Genomic DNA, 26547 nt, shown 5'->3' with positions numbered 1-26547 from the left:
TTGGCCTGTTCCCAGTAAAAGATGCCTTTTGGTAGAGTAGAATCTAATTCAGTAGGTAAAGCTGGGTAAGAAAGACAGGAAGTGAAACATTTGAGTAACTACATGGTTATCACCCTCATTTTACTTAAACTACCATGGGTTTTATATTTGGATGGAATTCTCATAGGACTAACCAAAAACTGCCCTATTTCAAAATCTAAATGGTTTATATGAAATTGCATTTACAAAAGAGTCAGCAAAAGACCATGTTTAAAATACATATGATATTTTATTTGATATTATTCAATCATTACAGGTTTTGTGATAAATATGCATTTCTAAAGGTGCATAATCAAACATTTTATTTTTCTAGCTCTTGAATTTGCCATAGAAATTAACTATAGATTGTTACTTTCTGAGTTACTACTTATAGATTGGTATTGAAGTATGCCATGAAGAGGTGATAAATGAATTTATATTAAACTATTTACTGATTATGAAAATAGAGAAATACAAAAATATTATCTAATGATATAAGAAAATATATTTCTTTTTTCATTTCATTACTTTTAAAATTAAACATAAACACTAAAATAGAAAGTAGTCAAACTGATTTGGCGTATTTAATATATATTAGCAATGCTATATTTTTCATTCTTGAATAATGAAGCACATGACTCAGGATTGTATACTTTGGGCTTTGTTCAAACATTAGTTGCTATAATCATGAAGGTAACTATTAAAACCTGTCAGAGCAGGTATGTGCACAGCAAAAGAGTGGCTTTAACCAGGCTCTATCCTATCATCTTATTTTGTTAGGAACAAACATAGTTGTTAAAAGAGGATGAATTTGGATCCCATCTCAGGCATGAGCAGTGAATGGCATTTAGTTAGTAAATACTCTCACTATCAGTATCCAACACCAAAAAGAAGCAATTTCAGCAAAGAGGGTTTTACTTAATAAGGTTCTACAAACCCAATGTTAGGCTTTCTTTTCCTGTTGTAGAAAATAATTTTTTGACTTTCTTCATTTGTGCTTTATGGAGCTAATTACATTTTCTTAGAAACAGCATTAAAATTAAAGGTAATTTTTAATGATAAAATGTTTCCTTGGATACATTTTCTTGTATGCTAAGGTGTACTTTGTTTCAAAGTGCTTAATTTCACTTACAATTAGAAATCAAATATGGAGCACAGCATAGGGCAATTTGAAAACTGTCACACTAATTGCCACAAAAACGTTAATTTTTCATGTAAGACAACTGGTGGTGAACATCCAATTAACTGCCACACAGGATTTAACTACTATCCTCAGAAAAGAATTATTCCATTTTATGACCATTAATTCAATGGTCATTGACATGAGACATTTTTTTACATTTACAAATGTATTTTGAAATTACATACTTTATTTAGAAAATATATATTTGTTTTAATTTGGAAAGAGCTGAACATAAGGATCATGATTTTAAAAGATCAGCATATGTAGGTAACATGAAAGTTCACAGCAACTGTTTCCACAAATCACCTTAACACACCGGATTCACAGATAAAGGTAAGCCTCTCTTTGGTTCATAAGGTGTTGTCCTGGAAACCATTGTGATGCAGTCGACAATAGGGCAGACGCTGAGACACAGAGTACAGCCTGTACAAGTGTCAGCAATGGTGGGCAGGTGGGTTTCGGGATCAAACTGTATAGCCTGCAAACAGAAATAGAGGGTACTGATGTCACTGACCACAAAGGTCAAGAATGTCCCCATTTTAGCATGAACATTTTTCTCCACTGCAGTGGAGCTGCACTTTGAGACAACTACGTCCAGCTCTGTGGTGCAACTATAGCAACAGTTGAGCTGACAGAGGAGGAAAAAAGGAGAGAGAAAAGAAATCCTTTTAAATTAAAAACACAATGTTTAAAATTCCTTAGGGGTATTTTTCTTCATTGTGTGAGGAAAATATGTCATAACTTAGTAACTCTCCAGTTTTCTTTGTTCTGAGCAGAGCTCGGGTCTTTCCAGTTCCACCAGGTTGGGGCGTTTTCTACCTGTGGATTTTGGGGGATTTTCACACATTCTCCTTTTCCTCCTCACACTCCTAGTTCTTGACAGTAGAAAGGTGTTACTGTCAGATTCTCAGGCAATGAATACATTTGTTTGGATTTCAAATAATGCATGTAGTTTTTAGAAGAAAGCAGTAGAAAAAAAATTAGCTTAACAGCGAGCTTTGAGTTTTGAAGATTTCCAAACTGACTCTAGTCACTGTCCGCCATGAAGGGGAAAAAGCACTGAATAGAGAGCCAGGACAACTGGTGTCCTGTCCTGGCCATTACTGAGCCCAGAGAACAAGGGCCAGGCAGCCAGTGCTGAAACTAGGATTTTTCCGAAATTTTACAATTTTTCTTCCCCTGTCTTCCTCTATTCCTCCTCCCCTCCCCTCCCTTCCTCTCCCGTCCCTTCCCCTCTCCTCTCCTCCCCTTCCCTTCCCTCCCTCTTTCTCTGAAACTGTTTAGGGTTTTGACAGATTTTACAATTTTCCTTCCCCCGTCTTCTTCTGTTTCCTTCCTCCCTCCCTCCCTTCCTTCCTCCCCACCTTCCTTCCTCCCTCCCTCTCTCCCTCCTTCCCTTCCCCCTTCCTTCCTTCTTGCCTGCCTGCCTCCCTCCTTCCTCCCTCTTTCTTTCCATGAAGCAATGTAGAATAAGCAATTAAAAATACCTAGTGTGAATTTAGAATTGAGATTTTTTTGAGGATTGAAGAAGATATGATGATTATTTGCCCATTAAAGAGAAACATTTCAATAGTGAAAATGAAACATAAGACCTAGCAGAAGTTACAGGATTTCTATCTAGGAGGGATTTCAGGGCAGCTATGTAGGGGTAGATCACGGTGTCAGAGGGGTTTAGGAAACTTGCCTGGCAGTCTCACTTGCAAAATAAATACAGTAGTTTTACTCAGACTGTATACTAATTTGAAGTGACTAAGTCAGAGCTGAGGAAATTATAAGGGACATTAAGTGTCTCCCCATCCCCAAAATACCCCTTGAGGCCAGGTCTGCAAATCTTACATTTTCAGGTAATTCAAGATTCTGATTTTTTTCCTGTCTCATACCAATGTTATAATCCAAATATATATATACGTATATACATATATATATTTGCTGTTTAAAAAATTCCCTCCTCCAAATGAAGCTACATGCAACCATATTTTTCTCTCTTTTATGGACATGTAAATGAAAATAATATTTTCAGAGAGTAAATCATGACAGTTTCTTAATTTTTTTTTGGAGACGGAGTCTTGCTCTGTCACCAGGCTGGAGTGCAATGGCGCAATCTTGGCTCACTGCAACCTTCACCTCCTAGGTTCAAGTGATTCTTCCGCCTCAGCCTTCCGAGTAGCTGGGATTACTGGCGTGTACCACCATACCCGGCTAATTTTTGTATTTTTAGTAGAGACGAGGTTTCACCATATTGGCCAGGATGGTCTCGATTTCTTGACCTCGTGATCTGCCTGCCTCAGCCTCCCACAGTGCTGGGATTACAGGCTTGAGCCACCACGCCTGGCCCTTAATTTTTTTTTAAAGTCTGGTCTTTAAGGAAATAAACATATTTCAACAAGATCTATAGCTATAGCAAGTCATGAGAATATATCTCCACACAAATTGGTGCTATGTTCTGTAAAACAACATTTCAAGTTGCTGTTTGGATGAATAAAAACGATTTCTTTTCTTTATGTACCCTTTTATATAAATGGAAACTCAATGAAGTAACTGATAAAAATTAATACTAATGCTTAGAAATATACTTTGAAAATCTGCAAACATATAAAACTTTACATTCATTTAAAAATTTTGATTTTCTATTTTTATCTTCGGAGACAGAAGAATCAAAGGACTTTCTAGGTCTTTTAAAATGCATAATTGTGATTTTCTTTCTTATTACTAAGAATATTTTTCCTGAAGTTGTACAAAGTCTAGAATTCCAAGATGGGAGCCATAAGTTCTAAGATTTAAGATATTAGAGAGCTGATGCTATGATAGTTACAGGATTTCTTGATTTATCTCTGATTGGTTAATTAGAAAGATGACATGAAAGAAATGTGATATGATTAGTATTTAAAAATAACTGTTAAGACACCTTTTAGATAGAAAAAAGTGATAAATTGAGTAAAAATTTGGCGCAGAACTGTAAAATTAGGAAGAAAAATTAATAGTTTTTAAAATTAAAACACGTTTGTCATAAGAATATGCAAAATCCCACCATGAGCAGTATGGGATATGCCCCTAGTTTGAATAAGGTACATAAACTTCTCTTTTTAAAAACGGGGATATTTTATTATGAATTTAGAACATTCCATTGATTATTTCTTAAAAAGATCTTTTTTTCAGTTAATCATATTTTATTACAGCTTGAAAAATACAATAAAAATAATACTGTATAATTTTTAGAAATTTTTAATAGTTTAGTAGTTTTCCAAAATTTTAAAATTTGCTTTCTCCAAACTCTGTATCATAAGGAATTCTCTTACTTTCACAATAAATCAGGCTTTTGAGAAGAAACTTACGTGTAAAACTATTGTTATGATCATTTTTTCATTCATTTCTAAAATTCAACCAGTTGAAAGTCATAGTTGTGCTAAACTCTTTAAAAAATAGCAGGTTATAAATATATAGGAAGTAAATGAAGAAGCAAATTCAAAGTCAAAGAGAAATTCACAGAATGTGTTTTCAAGAGAATTGCTCGCTGGAAAGAGTCAAATGCCCAGTTTTTCTTTTCCCCCCACCCCTGTCCTGTGGTAGACTCTCTGCTGAGGGCTGAGGAGCTGAAAAGTAGCTATGGCTCACTTCCTGAGGGAAAATACATCTCTTTGGCTTTTCCAGCTTCAGAGGAATTCCTAGGACCAACCTATACAACTAGTAGGTGGGAAAGTGCTTCTTTCTGACTGCAGTAAAAGCCTAATCAATACTGAATGGAAGAGAACTCCCTTTTGGCAGAAGGAATCATCCTTTCAGCGTAATGGCAGTAAATGGTAGTTCTTTTCTCTTTCCTCTGTATTAAAGCATAATGCTTTCCTAGGATTCACAATTTTGTGTGCATTTCTCTTTTCAGTTGGATTTCTCCCTCCAATGTTGTGGGTAATGAAATGATATAAAAATAATTCTGTGCATTTAATGCTGGCATAATTAGTAAAAGTTACAACTTCTCTTTAAAAAAAAAGACCATGCTACAAGGGTGACAGAAGGATGTACTGTTTCAGAAGAGCAATATTTGGCACCACTGGTTTAAATTTCACACTTAGCAACAGAAGATGCTTTCTGCCACAAAAACCAGAAGAAACATGTCTCATAGCATTCTAATTCCAGCAGCATTCTTACCTGGTAGCCAGAATCATTACAGGTCATGTAGCATTTACCACAGTTGATACACATTTCTTCATCGATCATAGCCACAACGTGCTCTACATTGCTCAATTCACCAAATGTTCCAAGGTATGGCAGTGCTTTTCCTATTATGTCCTAAAAATAGTCACTGAATTACTGAGTATGCTCATTTTAAAACATTCTCATGTAATAATATCACTCAACACTTTCCTGTTTTTATACAATGTTGCATTATATTAACTTGGGAGACTTTGGATAGCATAATTCTCATAGATAAGCTTTTTATGATAATTATAGCTTAGATGTTTGTCTTCTGAAAGATGGGTAATATGCATGCCTAGCTTAGAAATACAAGACCTAATTCACTGCATTCAACAGGTTTTCGACTAGATAATTGAAAACAGCATTTCTGTGGAAAGAAAGAATAAATGCCACCCGTTTGAGTTGTTGTGGCTTACTTTTTCTCATTTTTGGACCTTGAAGAACCAAAGGTAATCCATAGTGACAAAGGGCAATACACTATACTAGAAAACTTTGGATTGCTCATAATGAGGGGAATACTAGTGTGAATGTTATGCATTTATATCACTGTGTGTGGACTTTAGATTTTCATTTAGAAAGTGCTTTGATAGCATACTCACCTGTCATGTATTGAAGAGTATATGACATTATTTAAAAATTCCAATTTATGTTAATTAATTAGGCTGATCCAATAGTTAAGTCAGATGCTCTTTTACTTTTAAAGAACTAGAATTTTCTTCATTCATCATTGAAGATCTTTCATGTGGTTACACATTGCTTTGTTCTTCATACTAATTGGAAGTGTGCTTAATATGTGAAGCACAGACTATGTTTCATCAACAATAAAAAACATTTTGCTTCATAAAACAAAACAAAAGAATGTAGCAATGTCAAATTAGCATGCTGTCAAGATTTTTACTTTTGTTTTTAACTGTTGAAATGAGAATCTTGTTTGAATTCAAGGTCCATGTTCAAGGAGGTTTGACTCTTACTTAAAACCATCTTTCCATATTCTCTCTGGTATTGCATCTTCTGCTCTTCTTTTAATAATCTTGTTTACCCTTCTTTACCTTTTTTTTTTCTATTTGATCTCTACATTACAGTATACTCATTATCATGGAATTTCAAACTGAGACAAAGTTTACATTTTTATACAGCTCCTTTCTTTGTGTATCTCCCAAGTGATAAGATGCTAGAAAACGTCCAATACTGTCTTCCCTATTTTCTTTTTCATGTGTTGAAGTTCTAATTTCAACTACACTGTTGTCTATTTGTAGGTGGGCACTAGATATCCAAATCAATATCTCCATTCTGAAATGTTCTCATAAACTCAAGATCTACATTTATTAGCTGCATATTGAGCATTGTCATTAGAGATTGGTACTGCAAATTCATTACTCACTGAACTTACTATCAACACGAACTGGATCTTTCTTTGTATTTCTTTAGTTTTGTGGACGGCATTTAAGATTTTTCCAGTCTTGGAATTTCATAGTTAATGTTTCACTACATAACTTGCTCCAATATCTCTTATCTGTTTTCTAGTTTAGGTTCTGGATCTGCAATATCTTTTAAATCCTTTACATGTTTACCGCCATCTTTAAGTGTTATTAATTAATTTCTCATTATTTTTAATGCAATTGTAAGGGACTACTTGATAAGTTTCACCCTCACGTTCTTCCTTTCCCACTGCGTAATGCTGCCATCTTAATCTACGGTGTAAGACACAGCCTAAATTTCTCACTACCTTATTAAAAAATCTGTTGAATTAGGCACAGGCTTACCATGCTGGCATTTAAGGTTTTCTGAAAACATGTCTTTTTCTATCTTATTTCTCAGTTTCAAACACCATGCACTTCAGCTACACTGGAGGACACTCCTTTCAACTGACCCATATGAGGTCTAATATTAAGTCCTCTTTCTAAAATACCCTTCATTCCTAACTCCACTTTGCAAAATCTTAAGCATCCTTCAAAGACATCTCAAATGCCATTACTTCACTAAGATTTCCTTAATCATTCCTTCTCCTTTCCTATCCAAATGTGAGAATGTGATCTCTGATTCTTCCTCTTTCTTTCTCTCCTTTCCTCACCTTTTCTTCCTTTCCTTGCCCTCTCTCCTCCTCTTTATTAAAAAATTTTTTTGACGACCTATGGTATTTTATCTATTATGTGGATCTAATGACAACAGATACCTCTTGAGTCCTTAATATATTTCAGGCCAGTGCCATATTTTTTTTACACATTTTCTCACTTAAAACTCATGCATTTAATAGTTGATGATGTGACTGAGATTTAAAGTACACAATTAAGTAAATCACAAAGCAGGGATTCAGAACCAGTGTTGCCTGACTTCAAACACCATGATCATCAGCACTCTGCTATGCTGACTCATTTGTTATTCTCTATTTAGCAAATTCTAATTCAGGTTATGAATATTTTCTACATTTAGCTTCCTATGTTGTGGTCTCTTAGTAGGCTTTATTCATCTTTGTATCTCATGTGGTATATCTTGTTTCTGCAGATCATTAAAACATTATGGGTACTCAAATAGTTGTTAAAATAAATATAAATTTTATATATCTATATACTAAACATGTAATATGGTAGTAGGCACATAGTGGGATGAAGTAATAGCTACTTTACTAAACATTTTTATTGATATGAATATTTTAAATACAAAATAATCATAGTCAAAGTATCTGGATATGTGTAATATTTCCCAGTACTATTTTAAAATAACAAATGCAAAAGGTCACTATCTGGCTGTAAAAGGTTATTTATACATGATAGAAAATAATTTTTTCAACCTAGTAAATTAATCAGCTTAAAGATTTGTTTCACTGAGTCAGATCATGATGACTAAAATCATCAATAAATATTCAAAAGATGATTACACAAGAAACTCCCTAAGCAGTCAGCAAGGGTATAAGGCTTCTTCAAAAGAAACATTATATATGCCTAAGAAATTTTTATGTGGAGCGAGTCCAGATTCTGTGTACATTAAATCTGCCTTTTACTCATATTGGAGGTTTGCTGTTGTCATTTATTAAAACATCATTGTTTAATATGAAACCAATGTGAAGCCTCTAGAAGTTATTAGCACATGGTGTTAACAATTCATCCTTTATTCATTATAGTTTTTAAGAAAATTGTATTTATTTCTTCATCTAGAAGAAGATGAAAGAATAACTATTTTAAATAATTTTGAGAAAGAGTAGCAAAAAAAAAAAAAAAAAAAAGAATCATTCCATATGGCTAAGAATGTGGACATTCGTTTAAAACCCAAAGCCTCCAGGTAGTACTACCGGCTTATGAATACCCTTGAGTAGACGTCCTGGAATCTGGAGTTGGCTGAAAGATGCATAAAATCAGTAAATCACATATGGCTAGTCTAGTCCCTCTTGGTAAAACATCTGTGGAGATCATGAAACCCATATTCATTATTCCACATGGAGTTTGGATGTATAAAGGTTCAGCAGTATGTTGTAGCCATCCCTGATCAGTGGAAATGTTTATATGTGGATATGTATGTGGAGAAAGCAATGTTAAATCCTTTAAATTATAGATGATAACATTTAATTTTAATGTAGGTGTTCAAAGAATTGATGTTGCAAAGTACTGCACAATTCCAAGATAACATTTTTGTCAACTTATTACTTGTTTGAGATAATTAAATTCTTTATTTTTTTATTTTTATTTGAGAAAAAGTCTCACTCTGTTGCCCAGGCTGAAGTGCAGTGGTGTGATCTTGGCTCACTGCAACCTCTGCCTCCTGGGTTCAAGCAATTCTCCTGCCTCAGCATGCTGAGTAGCTGGGACTACAGGCATGTACCACCACATCTGGCTAATTTTTGTTATTTTTAGTAGTGACGGGGTTTCACCATATTGGCCAGGATGGTCTCAAACTCCTGACCTTGTGATCCGCCTGCCTTGGCCTTCCAAAGTGCTGGGATTACAAGTGTGAGCCACTGCATCCGGCCTAGTTTTTTTTTTTTTTTTTTAAATAGACCAGTCAATGTTTCTGTTTGATATAAAGTTTAAGACCAAAGAGTGAGGAACTAGAGAGCCCTGATTCTGTCCCTGATGTTTCATTCTGAATTTATTATGACTAATATGAATTTATTAATTGTGGCCTATTTTTAATAGTTGATTGAAGGATTTTCAAATTCTGATTATCTGGCATGATAACAGTTCTTTCTAGCTTCAAGTTTTCACATTTGATTAGCAGATATCATATCACTTTCTACTGCATGCCTGTGGCTCTCACACTATCGTAAAGTAAAAGAAAAAAAAAAAACCTCCTAAGATGAACCATTGTAATTCAGGACCATCTGCACTTACTACAATTCCTGCAAATAAGTGTCCTTCAAAAACCAGGACCCAGGACAGCATGCTGTGGGCAGTAACTATGACTTCTAACCTAAAAACATTCAATATTTAAATTATTTGGATGTAGCTATTTAATCATTTAAGTATTTCCTTATCTGTACCATTACCAATGTCATATCTTTTTATGCTTTATTCACTTCTTCTCTAGTAAATCTTTCAAAACAGAAAATGAGATAATTTGGTTTGCTCTTAGCAAATTTTTGCTGATTTAACTTCTTCCTTTACTAATGCTCCCGAGTCAAAAGCTGAATGACCTTTGTAGGATTCCTTTGGGGTTAGATATTGATCTTTCCGGTCTGTTGGAATCTTTTCCCTACTACCTCTAGCACATCCACCTTTTTCTTTGGTAAAGAACCTGGAGCAACATTTATTTTTCATCAGTGTGGTATAATGATCTCTTATAAAAGCACTTAAAAATATAGCAGGCACCTTATTCTGGATAGTCTATATGTACCCTCTTAGCAGAAGGCAGATAGGGGTACCGTACAGTGAGAAAACAGGATGTCTCGATGTTACATTTGGTAGAACTCTAATAACTAAGGACTCAGCTTGAATATGTTGAGAGTAGAGGGCAGAGACAAAGTATAATCCAGAAAATGAAGTAGTAGGTTGGCCAGGGAGGGTGAGAGAAGCAAGTAAATCAAGAGACGAAATAGAAGCAAGTGAGAATTTTGGAATTGAAGTCGTGAGAGAGGGTTGGGTGAGAGGAAAATTATTAGTGAGAGAATCAGATGGGTAAGGATTGGATGAGAACAAAGTTGGTTCAGTACATATCTGTGGCCCTGATCACTGTATTTTTTCTATCTCGGATGAGCTCAGGCTTTAAAGTATTAATCTCTTGCAAAACACTTTGGATTTAATTTCATTTAATGAAGGTAAGTGTGTTTTTACAATGTCCTTAGGTATCTTAGGTTTTAACTCTCAAATATCTTTTCTCTACTTTTTTCAGTTCTAAGAACATTCTTTACGGGATTCTAGAAAGAATGGGAGTGAAACAGTTCTCTCTAATTATAATTTAACAGTGTATCACCTGCTCTAAGTAGTGGGTATATTTTCTTTTTTTTTACCTTTAAAAGACAAAATATGTGCCTTTTTTTCCTAATATTTTCTCCAAACTCAGATCATTTGAGACTGTAGCACTTCTGACCCATCCTTAAATCTTGATGGCACCCATTTACTTTCATCATTGATAATGTGATCTGTCTTTTCTCATATGAGCACCAAACACTGAGTTACCTAAATGCAAAGCCTTTTTCTCACTTCTTAGGAAACATAGTGATTATGTCATCAAACTTGTACTTTTCAGCTTCTCATTTTTCCCGATCCATCTTCAGGTTAGAGTTGCTGACTGTAAGATAATATCTATTGTTTTCTCTGAGCTTCCTGAAATTAGATTTACTGAAGGTGGGATACTTGCATTTCTAAGCTCGGACTTCCTTCCATTGGCCTAATGAACTCTAGTTCATGTGGGGTGGTTACTTCCCTTCAAGATTCCTTTAGCTGCCATTTTCTTCAAACAGATTTTTGTAGCCAGAAACAGGCCAAAGCAGCAAGTACCCTCATTGCTTCTCTCTCTTTTGTGAGATTAAATTTCCAACAAAGCAATTCAATAATTTTTCCGACGTTTTGCGTTGAGTGGAGTGAGATCTCCATCTGAAGTCTGCGAAGGCTTTCATCGCTCCTCTTGTCTTCCCTGTCCCTATTAACCATCTGGTTACGAGGTCTTTGATGCAGTCCCAGGGAAACATTTCTGTTTGTCTTTTGTTTCACTCTCCTGCAGCTGCTTCCTCCATACTCCACCCCAGGTTTGTGGATTTCCATGCATGTGTATACCTTTCTGATAGAGACTGCTTTTCTCCCAGCCCTTCCATCAGACCCCTTTATTCCAAACAAGATACATCTTTCCACGCCATATTCTGGTCAGGAATCACAGTTCTACAAGTCCCCATAAGACTTCAGGGATCATTTTACTATATTCTGTTCAGTTTTTAAAGTTCAGTTTGATCATTTTCATCTGCTATTTGTTGGTATAGAGACAACTGAGAATATTAACATTGTTCCCAGCCCATTTTTCTGGTATCTTCTGGAAATTGCTCGGTAAGTCCTCCACTATTTTTCTTTCTGTTCTCTCCTCTTTATGCTCCATGGTATCTAATATGGTCTTACAGTTTTATCTGAGTACTCTTCTCCTTCCTTTCACAATTCAATTGAAATAATAAAGCACTCGATCAGGCTGACTGGTGTCCTGCCAACACTGTCTTGCCAGTCTTATAAGATGCAGTCCATCTCTTACTAGAAGCAGCAGGAAGAAGAGATGAAAACATCACTAGTGCCCCTAAACCATTCATTTTCCTACCCAGAAATTCAAAGACATTAGAGATACATTCCTGGCTTCATAAAGAGAATGAGAATTCATTCTCATATATATCAACAGAAGTGGAAAGCATTCGGGGGACTTTATAAGTCTTGGCAGACTCTCAAGTCTCTGTTATATGCTGCTTGGGAATAAAGCACGTTTCTCGTTTAACTGGGCCAAATGTGCACACTGTCACTTCAGCTCTCTCAGCGAGGAAACAAACCTGCCTCCTGTAGGAGGCATTGTCTGGTTTCTTTTCTCTAGCACAGGTGAACCTGTAGAATATGTCGGGAGCTTCTTCAGAAGGTCCTTGTTCATCTTGTAGAAGGAAATCTTTATACTCATTGCTGGAGGTCAGGTCTCTTTCTCTTCTTTTATCTCATTCTTCCCCATCAGCCTTCCAGTATTGCTTCTGATAGCCTCTTCTTGACTCTTTTTCTGTTTCCTTTATGAAGTTGGTGGCTTCAGAATATGGCAATATGCATGGTAAATTCTATGCTAATATGAATTGGCAATCAAGATGTGATGTTGATAAAAAAGAAATCATGCAGATGCCAGGCTGTCCCTAGGGCACCAGATCATTCCCAGGGTTAGGACGAAGGGCCTCTGAGGCCATTTTCTTTTTTACTTTCAAGGGGTTAGGAGAATCAGGATATATGTTGTTTAGCAAAGATTTCTAGTTCTCAAGGACCCCTAGTCACCGCGTAACACTGAGCATAACCACACTTGATGTTCAGATAAAGTTCTTGGCAGTTTAATCAGTTGACCCCATTGCTTTTTTATATTATGGTATTAATACTGATTTATAAAACCTAGTTATTTTCCTCATTATTGCTTCTCAGTTCTGTGCTTTCTATGAATTCTAATTGAGCAAAAGAATGAGTCTACCATTTAGATGTCACTATCTGCTTGACCCAGGAATTGTGTATTGGATTTAAGGTCCCATGGCTGCATATTACAAGTACGTTTGAACACTGCGCTTTGCAAACATACTGATTTGCTTGAAATGCCACCTTCCTTTTCTTTGTTATTTCTATTTTTCATGAGAGACAGTAGAGGACAAGGTTTAAGGGCCCAAGTTTTAGAGCTACCCTTTGGAATCAAATCTTGGCTTTGATATCTTCCTAGCTGTGTGACCTCGGGAAAGTTATTTAACCTCTCTGTTTATCAATTGCTTACTCCATAATAGCACGTAGGGTTATTGTGAGGATTAAATGAGCTAATTCGCAAGCAGGTAGCAATGCTTGAAACCTCATAAGTACTCAATAAATATTAGCTTTTATTATTAATTCTCTGCTTAATTAACACTAATTTATTAAACTCCATTTTAAATATCACCATCTCTGTGAAGCTTTCCACAATTACCCAAGGCAGAACTAATTCCTTTCACTCTTCTGTTTTCCCAGAGCATTTTGTACATATTTGATTGAACTGTAAATAATTTTTAACATGTGTCTTTCTCCCTTGCTAGACTATGAGCTCCATAAGGATAGACGTCTTTCTTTTTAAAATTCACGTTGTATTCCCGGTTTCTAGCGCAATTTCTGGATTGCAGCAAGTGCATAATAAATATATGTTAGTGCTACACCTCCATCGAGACTGCAAACATCCTCGAGCCTTGGACCATGCCGCGCCTGTTTTTTGAATCTCCCGCAGTCCTTAGCACACTGCCGGTCACATAGTAAATACTAAATACATACTTGCTGATTGACTGATGTTGAAACGGCCTACCTCTGAAGAAATAGACCATTAAGTCATAGCAGGCATTTAAAAGGAAAAAAGGACAAAAGATGAGATCTATTGAGCACGGCTTGCTTAGAAATATTATTGTTGCATTCGTAACCAGCGAAGATGGGGTAGATTAGAAACTTGAATGCATGACTGAAAAACTTGTTCAGACAAGGGGGGCTTAGTTAACTTTGTGGGACACTGGGGCTCTTTCTATAGCAGATGGGTAATAATGTAGTGTGGAAGTTGAGAGGATAAACAAAGCAGTGTCATGGAGTTTAAACTATCGAACAGAGGAATCTATAAAGAGGCCAGCAGAGAGGAGGGAAGAAACAAGCTAAAATAAACAGATGGGTGGACAGAGAAAATATTAAGCATGAAAACAGATAACGCAGGCCCTCCAGGAAAAAGGGAAGTAGGAAAAAATGGTATGTCAAGAAAGAAGAAACACTCTAGGGAAAACACTGAAGTAATCATGTAGCAGCAAATACACGGTGTGCCTGGATGTGTGCTAAAAAACAGCAACAACAACCACAATAAAAGGACAGGAAGCAATGTCTGTGCATGCGCAGAGAGAAAATGACTCTTAAAGGGGACGTGGCTGTTAATATCAATGTGGACTGAAAAACCACACAGCCACATCATCCAGATGGGGTCTGAAATAATGGGAAAAAGGGCAGGGATTTGTATAAAAATAACAATAACTGTGGCTCCCAACATTTGAATAGAACTGTGCTGTGCATAATACTTTCACACACATCTTTTCATTTCAAACAATAGAGTGGAAGCCTTCTGACATTATCCAGTATACATTCTCCCTCCTGCCAACCTCTTGCCTGGATTGTTACAATAGCTTCTAACTGGTCTCCTTGTTTCTGTCCTTGCCTCTCCAGCATACTGTGTCAACACTGCAGCCAGAAAGAGCCTTTGCAAAAATAAGCCAGTTCATATCAGTCTTCCTTCCTAAAGCCTCACTGGTTTCCTGCCAAGGACTTTGCTATTTCAGGGTCTTTGCACTTTCTGTTCATTCTGAATGGAATGGTCTTCCCCCAGATAGTCACATCATTCATTCCCTCACTTTTTTAGGTGTTTGCCCAAATGCCATTAAACAGGCAGGTGTTCCCTGACCAGTAGTCTAGTAATTTTTATTCTCCTAAGCTTGCTCTATTTTCTCCATTACACTTGTCACCATCTGACATATTATGTATTCATTTGTTTATTGTCATTGCCTGTTTCTCCTGACTAAACTATGAGATCCATGAGAGTTGGGAGTTTTACTACTGGTTTGTGCCAGTGATTGTTATAGTACTGGAACCTAGTGGTTGCACATTAATGATCATTGGATAAATGAAGAAACATATACATGGATGAATTTCACAACTGTTACCAACTACAGGTTGGAATTTCATTGATTGCATGTGTGAGAAAAAACGAAACAATACAAAGTATTTGTAAAACAATCGGTGCTTTCTGACCATCTTCCTATTCTTAAGATCTTACTTTTTGGATTTCTTCCACACAATCATTTTATTTTGGTTATCCTTCTCTCTCTTTGATCACTTCTTCACATTTGCTCCTTCAGAACTCCCTACTCCTCTGCAGAGTATTAGGTTAGGTAAGAAATAAGAAAATACATGTGCAGCTTCTATCTTGGGTCTGGAACATAGTGAGCCTTGGAAATGCCAGTTCCTTCTCCTTTATGTTCTCCGGCATAGACCCACAATTCCCTTGAGTTTATCAATTTCAATACACTCAAATCTAAGTTTTTCATTCCACACCTAAAACCCCCCTCAAACCTAAAACACTAAGATCAAAACCCTAACTCATTATCTTTTATTTTTCTTTATCTCAGTGGAACCATAAATAACTGGACATGTTAGCCCCATTATTAGCTCTTTACTATACCTATGCCTAATATAATGAGAATCACTGAGTCTCGGAGGAAGAATTAACAAGACTTTGTTAATTTCATCTCTGTTTCCACTACCATGGCCAACTACCACATCCAGGGACCACATTATGGCATACCTGGAATATTCTCAGTTCCCCATTCCCTTCTAATCCCTACCTTGTCTATAGGGCTCCTTAAATGTCACTTCCTCAGGGAGGTTTTCATCAGTCCCTTCAATCTAAATTAGGTCTCACTAGGAAACAGATTCTATATATCTTGTATTTTCTCTGTGTGGCTCATATCAAAAATATGATTTTATATTGTTAGTGTGATTCTTTAATATCTCTTTCTATATTCTGTATGCTTTATGAGGACAGAATCTGTGTATGTTTTGTTTATTGCCCTACAGATGCTCAATTCCCAGTGCATTGCTTATCTCATGGTAGGTATGCAATAAAGATTTCCTGGAAAATATATAGGCTTCTTCAAAACCTCCAACTTTGTTGGCCTCCAGAGCTTTATGTATTTCTATTTCATTCTTCCGTTCATTTTATTGAATAAAATGGAAATGAATCTTAATGCAGATTTTTTCAACCTGTTCATTTCCAATATTATAGCTAATAGCAACATTTATTTAGGACATATTTGGTGCAGGCACCATGCTAAAAGCACTTCACACATCATCTAATTTATAACCCTATGAGGCAGATACTTTCATTATTTCCATTTCACAGATTAGTTAGCTAAGGCAAGTTCATGCAGCTATGAAATGGCAATTCCATAGTCTGAACCTAGGCAGTGTGACAGAGTAGTCCCATGCCTAATTCAGGAAATTCTTTTACCATAAATATAACCTGCTAAAATTTTACAAACTTTGTTTTGTATTTCAATGAGGACAATAGTTTCTGAAGACATTTTATAGTAACTTTCTTTAAATATGGCTGCTTACTAAAATGACACTGGGAAGTCCAAATTTAGCTTCATGACACGTCTCTCCTCTTATGCAAGATATCTTAATGTACTGTGTAGACACCTTTCCCTCTCTACTTGCCAAAGATGTGGTTTCCTTAATCATGCCCTTTCTGGCAGCTTCAGCTATTCTCTCCTAAACATGTGTAAGCACATGCAAGTCTAGCTCTTTCTCACATAAAGAAAACGATCTTTTCCTCTACTCCATTCCTCTTCTTATCCCTTTCCTTCTGACCTTTCTCAAGTTACTGAAAGCATATTTTGCACACTTTGTTGTTACTTTCTCAGTCTTCATTCATTCCTTAAATTATCACCTCCTGGATTCGACTTTTCATCATTTCATTGAAGCTGCTTCTTAGGCCAGGAAAAGCTCAAATGTGTTGGGTCTGAAGGTTATGCTAAGGACTTTACCTTAGGACTATGGTTATAATGGGGGAATTTTAAGCCAGGGCTAAAATAAACAGACCTGAATTTTTAAAAGACTCCTTCATAATAGTTGGAGGTTTGATTAGATAAGGAGGACAAAAGAAAGCAGGACAGTTAATAGAATGTTTTAGAATTCCAGGAAAGACTATGTAAGCAACACACTGAGGCCTCAGCAGTGTGTAAAGAATGTAAAAGGAGGGAGATGTGAGAGGTAAGAACAACCATCATTGGTGGCTGGCTTGTGAACAGGATGAGTAATAAGATGACATCCAGGCTGAATGGCAGCTTTTTGAGTTAGGTAACATGGGGTTCATTGAGGCATAGGACTCAGGAGGAAGAGCAGGTTTGGAAGGAATGGGAATCAGTTTAGTCCTAAGTATGATGGCCCTTCGGCTCCTTGTTCAGATGATCCAGGTGGAGGTAACCAAGAGATACAGTGACACAGGTGTGAAGCACAGAACAGATGTCTGGGATGGAGAATAGTTGAGCCATTGTGTAGGAAAAGTTTAGATTTATCATAGAGGAAGATTATATTGAGAGAAGGAAGCAGAGAGGTGAATACGGACACTAACATCATGTTCTTTCAGTCCTCTTCTACTTTATCCAACTTGTTCCTCAGCTTCCATCACATGAGGCTACACACTGCTGTCTGAACTCTGGGATTTTCTCCTCAAGGCCCACCTTCAGGTTAATATCAGAAGGAAAAGGGAATCATATTAAACATATTTCAAAGTAAGAATCAACACTACAGGGCAAGAAAGAGTTTTGGCTTTGTAGAAGTGTAAAAAGAGTATCTTAGTTTTGGTATTAATTAAGTAAGAAGCTTAGAACCCAGAATTTTGAATTTAATTAAAAGTTTTCATTTATAGAAAGTTTTCATTTATAAAGATTTAAAAATTATTTATTATTGGTTGAATGCTTATGGCATAAGACTTTTTCTAGAGATTGACCATCCTTATTAGAATTGTCTAATCATTTTTGATTCGTCTTTGAAAAGTTTTAGAACATTTTGAGAGGTTGAAATTTGAATATAAAGTAAATGATGCAATTTATGGTACATTTTTGTCACTGAATCATAATTTGAGAGATGAAAGAGATCACTTTAAAATGCAAATATTGAGGTCTTGGAACAACTGAGTCCATTAATTTAAGAAATTGAGTTATAACTGTACCTGATATTTTAGAGTAAAACAAATTTTAGAGAAATTCAAGTAAAATACAAACATTAAAATCCTAAAACCACTAGATGGGGTAAATATTGATATAATCTTATGGTAGAAAAGGCAAACCTAAGCAAATAAAGAAAGGGCAAAATCACATATCACAAAATAAATCTTCACTAGAGATGATTACACAAATTAAAACTTCTGTGTGTGTATGTATATGTATATACACAGACATAAACTTTTATAATATAATATAAATACAAATATACAAAGTTTTATATTTATAATACAGTCATTTGTTATAACAAATTTAATCTCTAATTTTCCGAAGAGATAATTGCATTTATAAAAAATGAAAATTCTCCCTTCTCCCAAAACCTTGCCACTGTCAGCTACCACTTTGCTTTCTGACAGGGCACAGCATCTGCCTAGAAATGACAACAGGTGGAATGAGTACGGACATTCTGGGGAGAAAGCCAAGGTAGTGGAAAATCCACCAGACATTGGGGAATTCTACCACAGCAGCCCATTAACATGTTGACACCGATGAAGTCTAAGATGCTGGTAAGATGGTGTCTACAATGTCACTTCAGAAATCTTTATCTATATCCAAGACTTTCACATTTCTTTGGTTTATTTAGTTCTGAGTTGCTATGTTTTGATTGATGATCTGTACGCTTTCATTCAATCACAGTAGTTTTTTGTTTGCTCTGTTTTGTTTTTGGTCTAGGTTATCAGTATTTAATATATAATCCCTGAAAGATTTGAGGGCTAGAAAAGGTCAAAATGCTTTCATTATCATCTTGCACTTCTTTTATTTTAGATATAAATAATATCTTTGTTTAGAAATTTTTACACCTAAGGAAGAGATGCCTAGAGATGGAGATCTTACGTTTAATTCAAATTGATTAAGAAGAGAGAGAGAGCTGGGAGAATTCCTATTTAACTCCAAATCATATAGTAATCATAGCCACACTTGGGGAAAAAAGGCTTGTGAAGGGCTGTAGGTTCTGGCCTTTGCGTTCTATCAGTGTTCAGTTTGTTCAGTTCATTCTTTTAGTAGCACAAAAATAATTTAACAAGAACAATTCAAGAGATGATTTGGGGCTTTTATGCTGTTACAAGTCCCAAATGTTCGTTTTATTTAGAATGATGGCATTACAGTGCTGGTATACTTTGTGGTCACCCACTCCCTTTTCCCTCCAGAACCCTGTATTGCTGAAACTTTGCAACGCTGAGTCTAAACTCCACTGTTTTTAGCATGATCCACATTGTTTTTTCTTCATAGGTAGAGGGAATTTTTAAGGGTTCCAATCTCCAGTTGACTGCTAAAGATGAATTTCAGTGAGGTCTACTTAGGAGCACATAAGAGCAAGCTTTCCAGCTGATATTAAACAGAAAATGGAGATGTGGGAGTAGATTGTCATCCAATATAGAAGAGTGAATTTCAGTAACTCCAAACTACATTTTAGTGATGATGATTTCAGAGAAAATGCCATCCAATAACACCTTCTGTTTTCTCATTATGACTGCTTTGAAACAATACCGTCTTGAAGGAGGGCAGGAGAAAAGTGGGCGTGGTTACAAAAGGGCTACCCGAGGAATCCTAGCAGTGATGGGACTATTTTGTATCTTGACTGTGGTGGTGGATACACGAACCTACATACTTGAAAAAATTGTACAGAACGAAATACAACACAGACGTAGAAGTAAAACTGGAAAAACTTGAATAGGATTGGTAGAGTGTGCCTGTGTCAGTATGCTGGTTGTGACATCATCCTGTAGTTTTGCAACATGCTACAATGGTGAAACTGGATAAAGGGTACACAGAGCCTCTCTGTATTATTTCTTACAACTGCATGCGAATGTACGTTTCTGTCAGAATGAAAAGTTTAAGGAAAAAGCAAGAAAGGTAACATATACACATAATTCCATCTTAATGGTAATTTTGGTTATTACCAGAAAATAATCTTTGAGACCCAAATAAATGTCCAGGCTTTCCAGAGGTCAAACCAGAGAAAGTTTTCCTAAAACGTTCTAGGTACCACATTGATATTGATGTGCTTATTGGTAATTGAGTTGTACTACATGACTAATATAATATCTCTTAGAGTTAATTATGGATTAAAATAATTTTTAAATGACTATAAGTAAACAAGGAATTTCATCTTAATATCTATCTCCTGACACATTTAATGTATGTAAAAATTTCCATGGAATGAATGCTTGACAGTATTCTAAAAAAGTATAAAATATGCAAATAATAAAGGTCATTTTATAATTTAAATGTAGTTTTCACCATAGACAAATTTTTCTAAGCATATCTTGTATTTCTAAAACAAAATCAGTGACACATTTAAGCAGTAAACATTTTAACTGTATTTGTATATTTAACCAGAAAGTAGGCATACTTATGTAGTTGACATAATTTTTACCTTGACGGTCGGAATAGGCCTTTTGGGGATAAAACAGTTTCTCTTAAGTGGTGAAAAAACTGCGTTTTGTTCTTTCAGTCTAATCTTGTTTTCTGCTATGATTTTCTTGCGCTGTTCAAGATAAGGTCCAAAACTTGGCAGTTTCTAAAAGGAAAACACACAAATAAGAAAATGTATTAGCTCAGAGAAGAGAAAAATGAGAAGATATATAAATATTATCTACAAACAAATGTGTGTCTAGGGATTGTTTCCTGTATACTGTAACTAGGTCTTCACTCACTGTTTTGGACCACTAGTCTTTTAGGTATCAGGTTCCGTTAATTATTAAAAAGAACACAACAGTACAATACTTTTACCAAATATGTATGTATTACATATACAAATGTTAATGAAAATACATTTCTAAATGGAATAAAGTTCACGATGGCAAACCAAACCCATTCACTTAAAACAATAGCTATTAGTTAAGCCATTTGTTTGGTTTGTATAGACAGAAGGTAAAACCTATTGATGCTTTTTTCCCCTTCATCAGGTTTTTAGCATGATATAGACACAGTTGTAGTCCCTGACAAATGCTTTTGTCAATAGCAAAGGTACTTTGCCAAAGTTCTCATCTGTATCTCTATTTTATTGTGTTCAAATTCTTACTACATCTCTTTAAACATTGTAACTAATGTTGATTGCAATTTACTGGAATGGCTGAAAAACAAAATGGTAAAAATATTGATTTCTTTGTATAGAAAATAAATTTTATTTTGCATGGAGGCAAAAATAGAAATGAAAAGGAGAGGAAATATTATAGTGCTTAAACAAACTCCATCAGTATTCAAAATCACATCACGGTGCTTTAAATTTCAAGGTTATTCAATTGTACTTTACAAAGTTCATTTAGAAAGATACCTGGGCGTCACGGAAAAATGCTAAGTGGTTTCAAGTTAACACGAAAATGCCCTCATACCATTCATTATCCCACAATTATTTTCTCTTCACTTTGTCCTTCCCCTCTTCTAGAACCTTTGATCTTCACTTTTACTGACACATACTGCTGGTGATAGTCATCACTGAATTCCAAATGTTTTGTGTCGTCCTATAACCTGGAATCGCTAGGTCTCTTTCATAAGACTGCAAAAATACCCTCTCTCTCCTGCAGAAAAAAGCCCATTTATTTAGCTGATGGTGGTTTGGAAAACTACAGTACTCCAAGGTCATCCTGAACTCTGACCTAGCAAGTATTTCGGTGAAAAATCACACTTGTTTCAAAACACTGGCCTCCACATTTCAGCCTGCATAACGCCCCAGGAAAATGAGTTCTCTGGTCTTCTAGAGATCTCAGTAGAGTAAGTAAGCTAAACTTAAACCATGTTCCAATTAAGTCGAACTGCAAACTGCAACTGTAAATTTATAATAGCAAAGAACATATTTATGTGGAAATATCTAAGATTGTTACTTCTATTATCAATTCATTAGTTTTATGTCAACAAGTCAAGTAAATAGAAACAATGTTATGAATGCCAAATTAATTTATATATAATTAGATTAGAACTGTGTACTTCATCTCTACACCTTAATGCTTTCCTAAATTATAATATTTGATGGCTGCAGTAATATGAAATGATATGATGGAGGGAGATAATATTTTGTATCTATTTTGCTATAAAACAAGTGATACTGACTTGCTTAAAGCATAAAATAAATAAGAGTATAAAACAAGTCCTCCTTATCACATATATAAGCATCCTTACTATAGGAAAGACAATGCTTTTTTGAAATGTCCTCTTATGAAATGGCTCCTTGGGGCAGATTAGGTGTTAGGGATTACACTTGTTGCCAAAGAAATGCCCTTGGGGTCCAGATAACACCACATAAGGTGGCGAGCGCATGTCCACGATATAAATCTTGTGATATAAATCTTCAGAATGTCACCCCTGCATGCTTCTCTTATACACCAAGGGCATCTGAATCCTAATCTAATATACTCAAAGACTATCAAGAATGGTTGAGTGTTGAAACATGACCTCTGGTTCTAGCAGATGCCTCATGTTAGCAGGCTCCATGAAAATCGGTATCATTATTTTCCCTGTTGGGTTTTACATGGTTCCCTGTTTGGGTTTTACCTTACTCAACACTATCTAATTTCACCTAAGAGTTTTGTAAAGGCAGTTCAAAAGAAATTATTCTTGGAACTTTTTATCTATCTTCCTTTAAACATACATCAGAGGATAGTATTTTTAAAAAATATTTAGATGATTCTTTATCCAAATGGAGACAATGAATGTAGTTAAATTTAAACCATAATGATTTCAAATTGTTTCAACAACGGTAATAATAATAATAAATACTTGAAAATCTTTGGATGCTAAATATAATATAGCCAGGGTAAGTATCCAACAGCCTGATATTTTCTGTCATTTTTACAATGATTGACCACATTTGCCACACATAAATTATGTTATACAGCTTTCCCCTGGCTAACATGCTAAGTTTCTAATGTGCTAATTGGTTTTCTAATTAGTCCTAAAGAGAGAATCTCAATTTAACATAAAGATTCCTACAGGATTTTCTTTGTGCATTGGTTAGAAGATTTAATGGACTAAAAGGAAAACTTGCCAATTTTTTTAAATTCAAAGCACAAAAATACCAAATATCAGTGACTGCTCCTTCAACCTTTCATCAAGCATCTCCAAATCAAATTGGGTTCATTTTTGTTTAATTCCTCACTGCTATGTGGAGCTCTCAGAGTATAGTATCAGGTTCCAAAACTTAGAGGCTGCTGTAGACATTTTGCTTTCCTTATTAGTTTGAAAATTTAAGTGCTTAAAAAAATTATGTTATATGTATTAAAGTAGTCCTAAGGATACGTGAGTACTAAACATTTTAAAAGTTAAGTTTTCCGAAAACAAAAAAGATCAATTATCTCCTGCACCAAAGGATCACCCAATCACCTTTATACATAATACATTTAGGCATACATTTGTGTTCTGATCTTGCAAAGAAAAAAAAGGAAAAATTATAAAGAAAAAGAAAAGCAAGCAAGGAAGCAAAACAAAGCTAAGAAAGAGTGAAGATGAATGCATAGTTGGCCACTGTGTATGTGTGCAATCAGTGATGATTAATAAAGCATTTAGTTCAAATCTCTGCCTGAACATATAGTTAATTGATTTCCTATTGCAGGAGGAGAAGCAGCAGGACCTGACAGTGCCAGCAGCAGGAGCTTTTCCTCTTCATTCATTATTTTCTTACAGAAAAGTTGTAGCCTGCGGTAACTCAAAGTGAGAGGTTTTGAGCGTCATGCTATATTTCTTAAACAAAGGAAAAAGTTCTTTAGGACTATCAAAAGCTGCTTTGTAACTGATGAACTGAACAAAGCCCAGAAATGGTGTGATTTTTGTTTCAATAGTTTCTCCAGGGATTCATCATTGATGAATTTGTTCTCACCAGAAAGGCTAAATCCTACTCATTTAAAGATAACAGTATCTTACACTAAAACTGTCTCTATCCAGATATAAAAAGCATTACATTGCCGATAGAAAAGTGACAACATAATGAATCAACAATGATACCTTAAGCCAGCAAAGCTTTAAGGTAAAGAAGTCTATTTGGATTATGATTTATTCATGGATCAATCTAAAGGTAATTGAGCATATTATGAAGTAGAAAAGGGTTCTTGTTTGTAATAGAAGCAAGCACTTGTATCTTCCAGTTTAAATTGCATAATTTTTATGAGATCAGCAGCAAGTTGTCTAATAGCACTAGTTTATAGTATTGTAATGGATCAACTCTATTTTCTTAATCACACTCTCTTATCTAATTGGAAACAATAACAGAAAGAAAAGTAATTACTTTGATCTCTAAATGGTAATATGTGAAAGATGAAAATAATTCAGGTTAATATCAGAATATATCACTCAGTATCAGATATATACACATGTATCTCCTTCAGTATAAACCTAAAATCAATCAATCAATCAATCTACTTAACTATTTCCTGTGTGTGTGTGTGTCTGTGTGTGTGTGTGTACACTGACAGACTATAGGATATTATATGTAAAGGATATTTAAAAGTTGACTTTTTTTTTCCAAAAGACATGTTTACATATGACATAGTTCTACTATTTATCAGTCTTTTGACATTTATTCAACAAATACAAGATTTAGTATCCACTCTGGGCCAGGAACTGTCCTGTGCTACATTAAAGGCTGCACAATTTCCATACAGTACAGTACAAATTATCATTGTTATTAATTTTATAACTATCTTTTGCTATTCATTAAGGGCTACTGTCAGATTGAATTATATGTCAAATATACCTGATTATTGCAGTTGTCTCAAGGCATGACTCCCTGGAAAACTGTTTGAACTCAATAAAGCGACCAATAATTGCAGAGAAAAATGAAGAAAATAAATTTTCAAAGAGTTGATCTTTAAAAAACTCAAAAAGCTAATTGAAGTAGTTCTTGGATATCTAAAATAAAAAATATGGGGGCAGTGTGGTATAATGGTTGAGAGCATGGGTTCTCTGAGTCTGTTTCATTATCTATAAAATAGCCATTGTGAGGCTTAAATAAAGTAATCCATGTAAAGTTCCTAACTCACTCTAATTCCAATCGCTGTGTGCTCAGCATGATTCAAGGTAGCACGGGAGATAGAGATGAGAAATCTCTTTTCTGTTCTGTACTTTCTAAATTCAATTACTTTTCTTCTTTCCTCTTTTCAATTATGAAAGTAATCAGTTACTTACATTTGAGGCTGATTTTTATTTCAAAAACAGTTTTAGAATGGTTTAGAATCAGAAGCTCAGACTTTCCCATGTGTAACTGGCATGTAATGCTTAATCACTGATACAACAGCAAGCCATGTTTCATGATGTTATCAAATTTGGACAGCGGAAAACAATAAAAAGATAGAAACAGAAAGACCGTCTACATATTACATGTTATTGCAGTGCTGTAGATGGTCCGTGATGCAAATCAGGACACTGGCATTGGACATGTAAAATACGTAAAATAAGAGTATTAGTTTAACCTGATAAATACAAGCATACAACTTTTGATCAAATGTGTGATATCTAAATCAGTCAAAAGCAGAGACAGTTCATGTTTCACAGTGAAAGCAGAAAGTCAACATTCACATAGTGATTAGAGAAATAATTTAGAAGTCAAATTTGCATTAAAATCAGTTTTGCACTCATTAGCTGTGTGACTATGAGGCAATTACTTAACTATTCTGCTACTAATTTTCCTTATCAATGAAATGAGAATGATAGTATCAAACTCACGATGTTGGTATAAGCATTAAATGAAATAATATTTGCAAAATGCATGCCTGCCAATTTATTCCCATAAACCATAACTGCTTCTATTGCATTGTGTACTGTGCTCTGCGTTTCCATGTTTGCTCATGCATCCCCTCTGCCAGAATGCCCCATCCTGTCTTTTTCACCTGGTACATGCCAATTAGGCTATTTAGTTTCAGCTCAGTCTTCATAACACCTAAGTAATCTCTTTTGCTGATTACCCTCCCTGCCCAGTGGCTTAGAATACCCTGGGCCTATTTTAATCTCTGCACCTAGCGTACTGCCTTATCACCATTAGCTTATGCATCCATCTGCGCAGCTTGTGTTGCTGACAGGTAGCTTTTGATTCAGGACATAATAGGTGCCGAATATAATTTTCAGAACTTAATGAATGAATGAATAAATAAATGAATGAATGAACATCTTGAATATACTTATAAAATCTTTCTGGTTTTTTGAATTGTCAAACAATCCCAAACAATTACTTTCAGAAAGAAATTAAAGTACATAGGTTTTTAAA

At 35.2% G+C, this 26547-nt stretch overlaps 1 protein-coding gene across 3 annotated transcripts in view; it reads right to left on the bottom strand.

The window, feature by feature from the left end:
• Window positions 1-248: 248 nt before the first annotated feature.
• The window catches only part of DPYD (dihydropyrimidine dehydrogenase), an 865822-nt gene continuing 839523 nt past the window's right edge, over window positions 249-26547 (bottom strand). For 2 of the 3 annotated variants that reach the window (XM_012458470.2, XM_012458471.2), the window contains 3 exons: window positions 20734-20877; window positions 5345-5485; window positions 249-1679 (listed from right to left, as the gene is read on the bottom strand). In XM_012458470.2, coding sequence (XP_012313893.2) covers window positions 1509-1679; window positions 5345-5485; window positions 20734-20877 — 456 coding nt within the window. In that variant the 3' untranslated portion in view covers window positions 249-1508. The remainder of the gene's footprint in view (window positions 1680-5344; window positions 5486-20733; window positions 20878-26547) is intronic. The other variant, XM_012458472.2, reaches the window with a different exon arrangement.

This window comes from Aotus nancymaae, unplaced genomic scaffold, assembly GCF_030222135.1.
Source record: "Aotus nancymaae isolate 86718 unplaced genomic scaffold, 86718_ANA_hifiasm-v0.15.2.pri h1tg000103l, whole genome shotgun sequence".
NCBI lineage: Eukaryota > Metazoa > Chordata > Mammalia > Primates > Aotidae > Aotus > Aotus nancymaae.
This window is presented reverse-complemented; position numbering and strand designations above follow the sequence as displayed.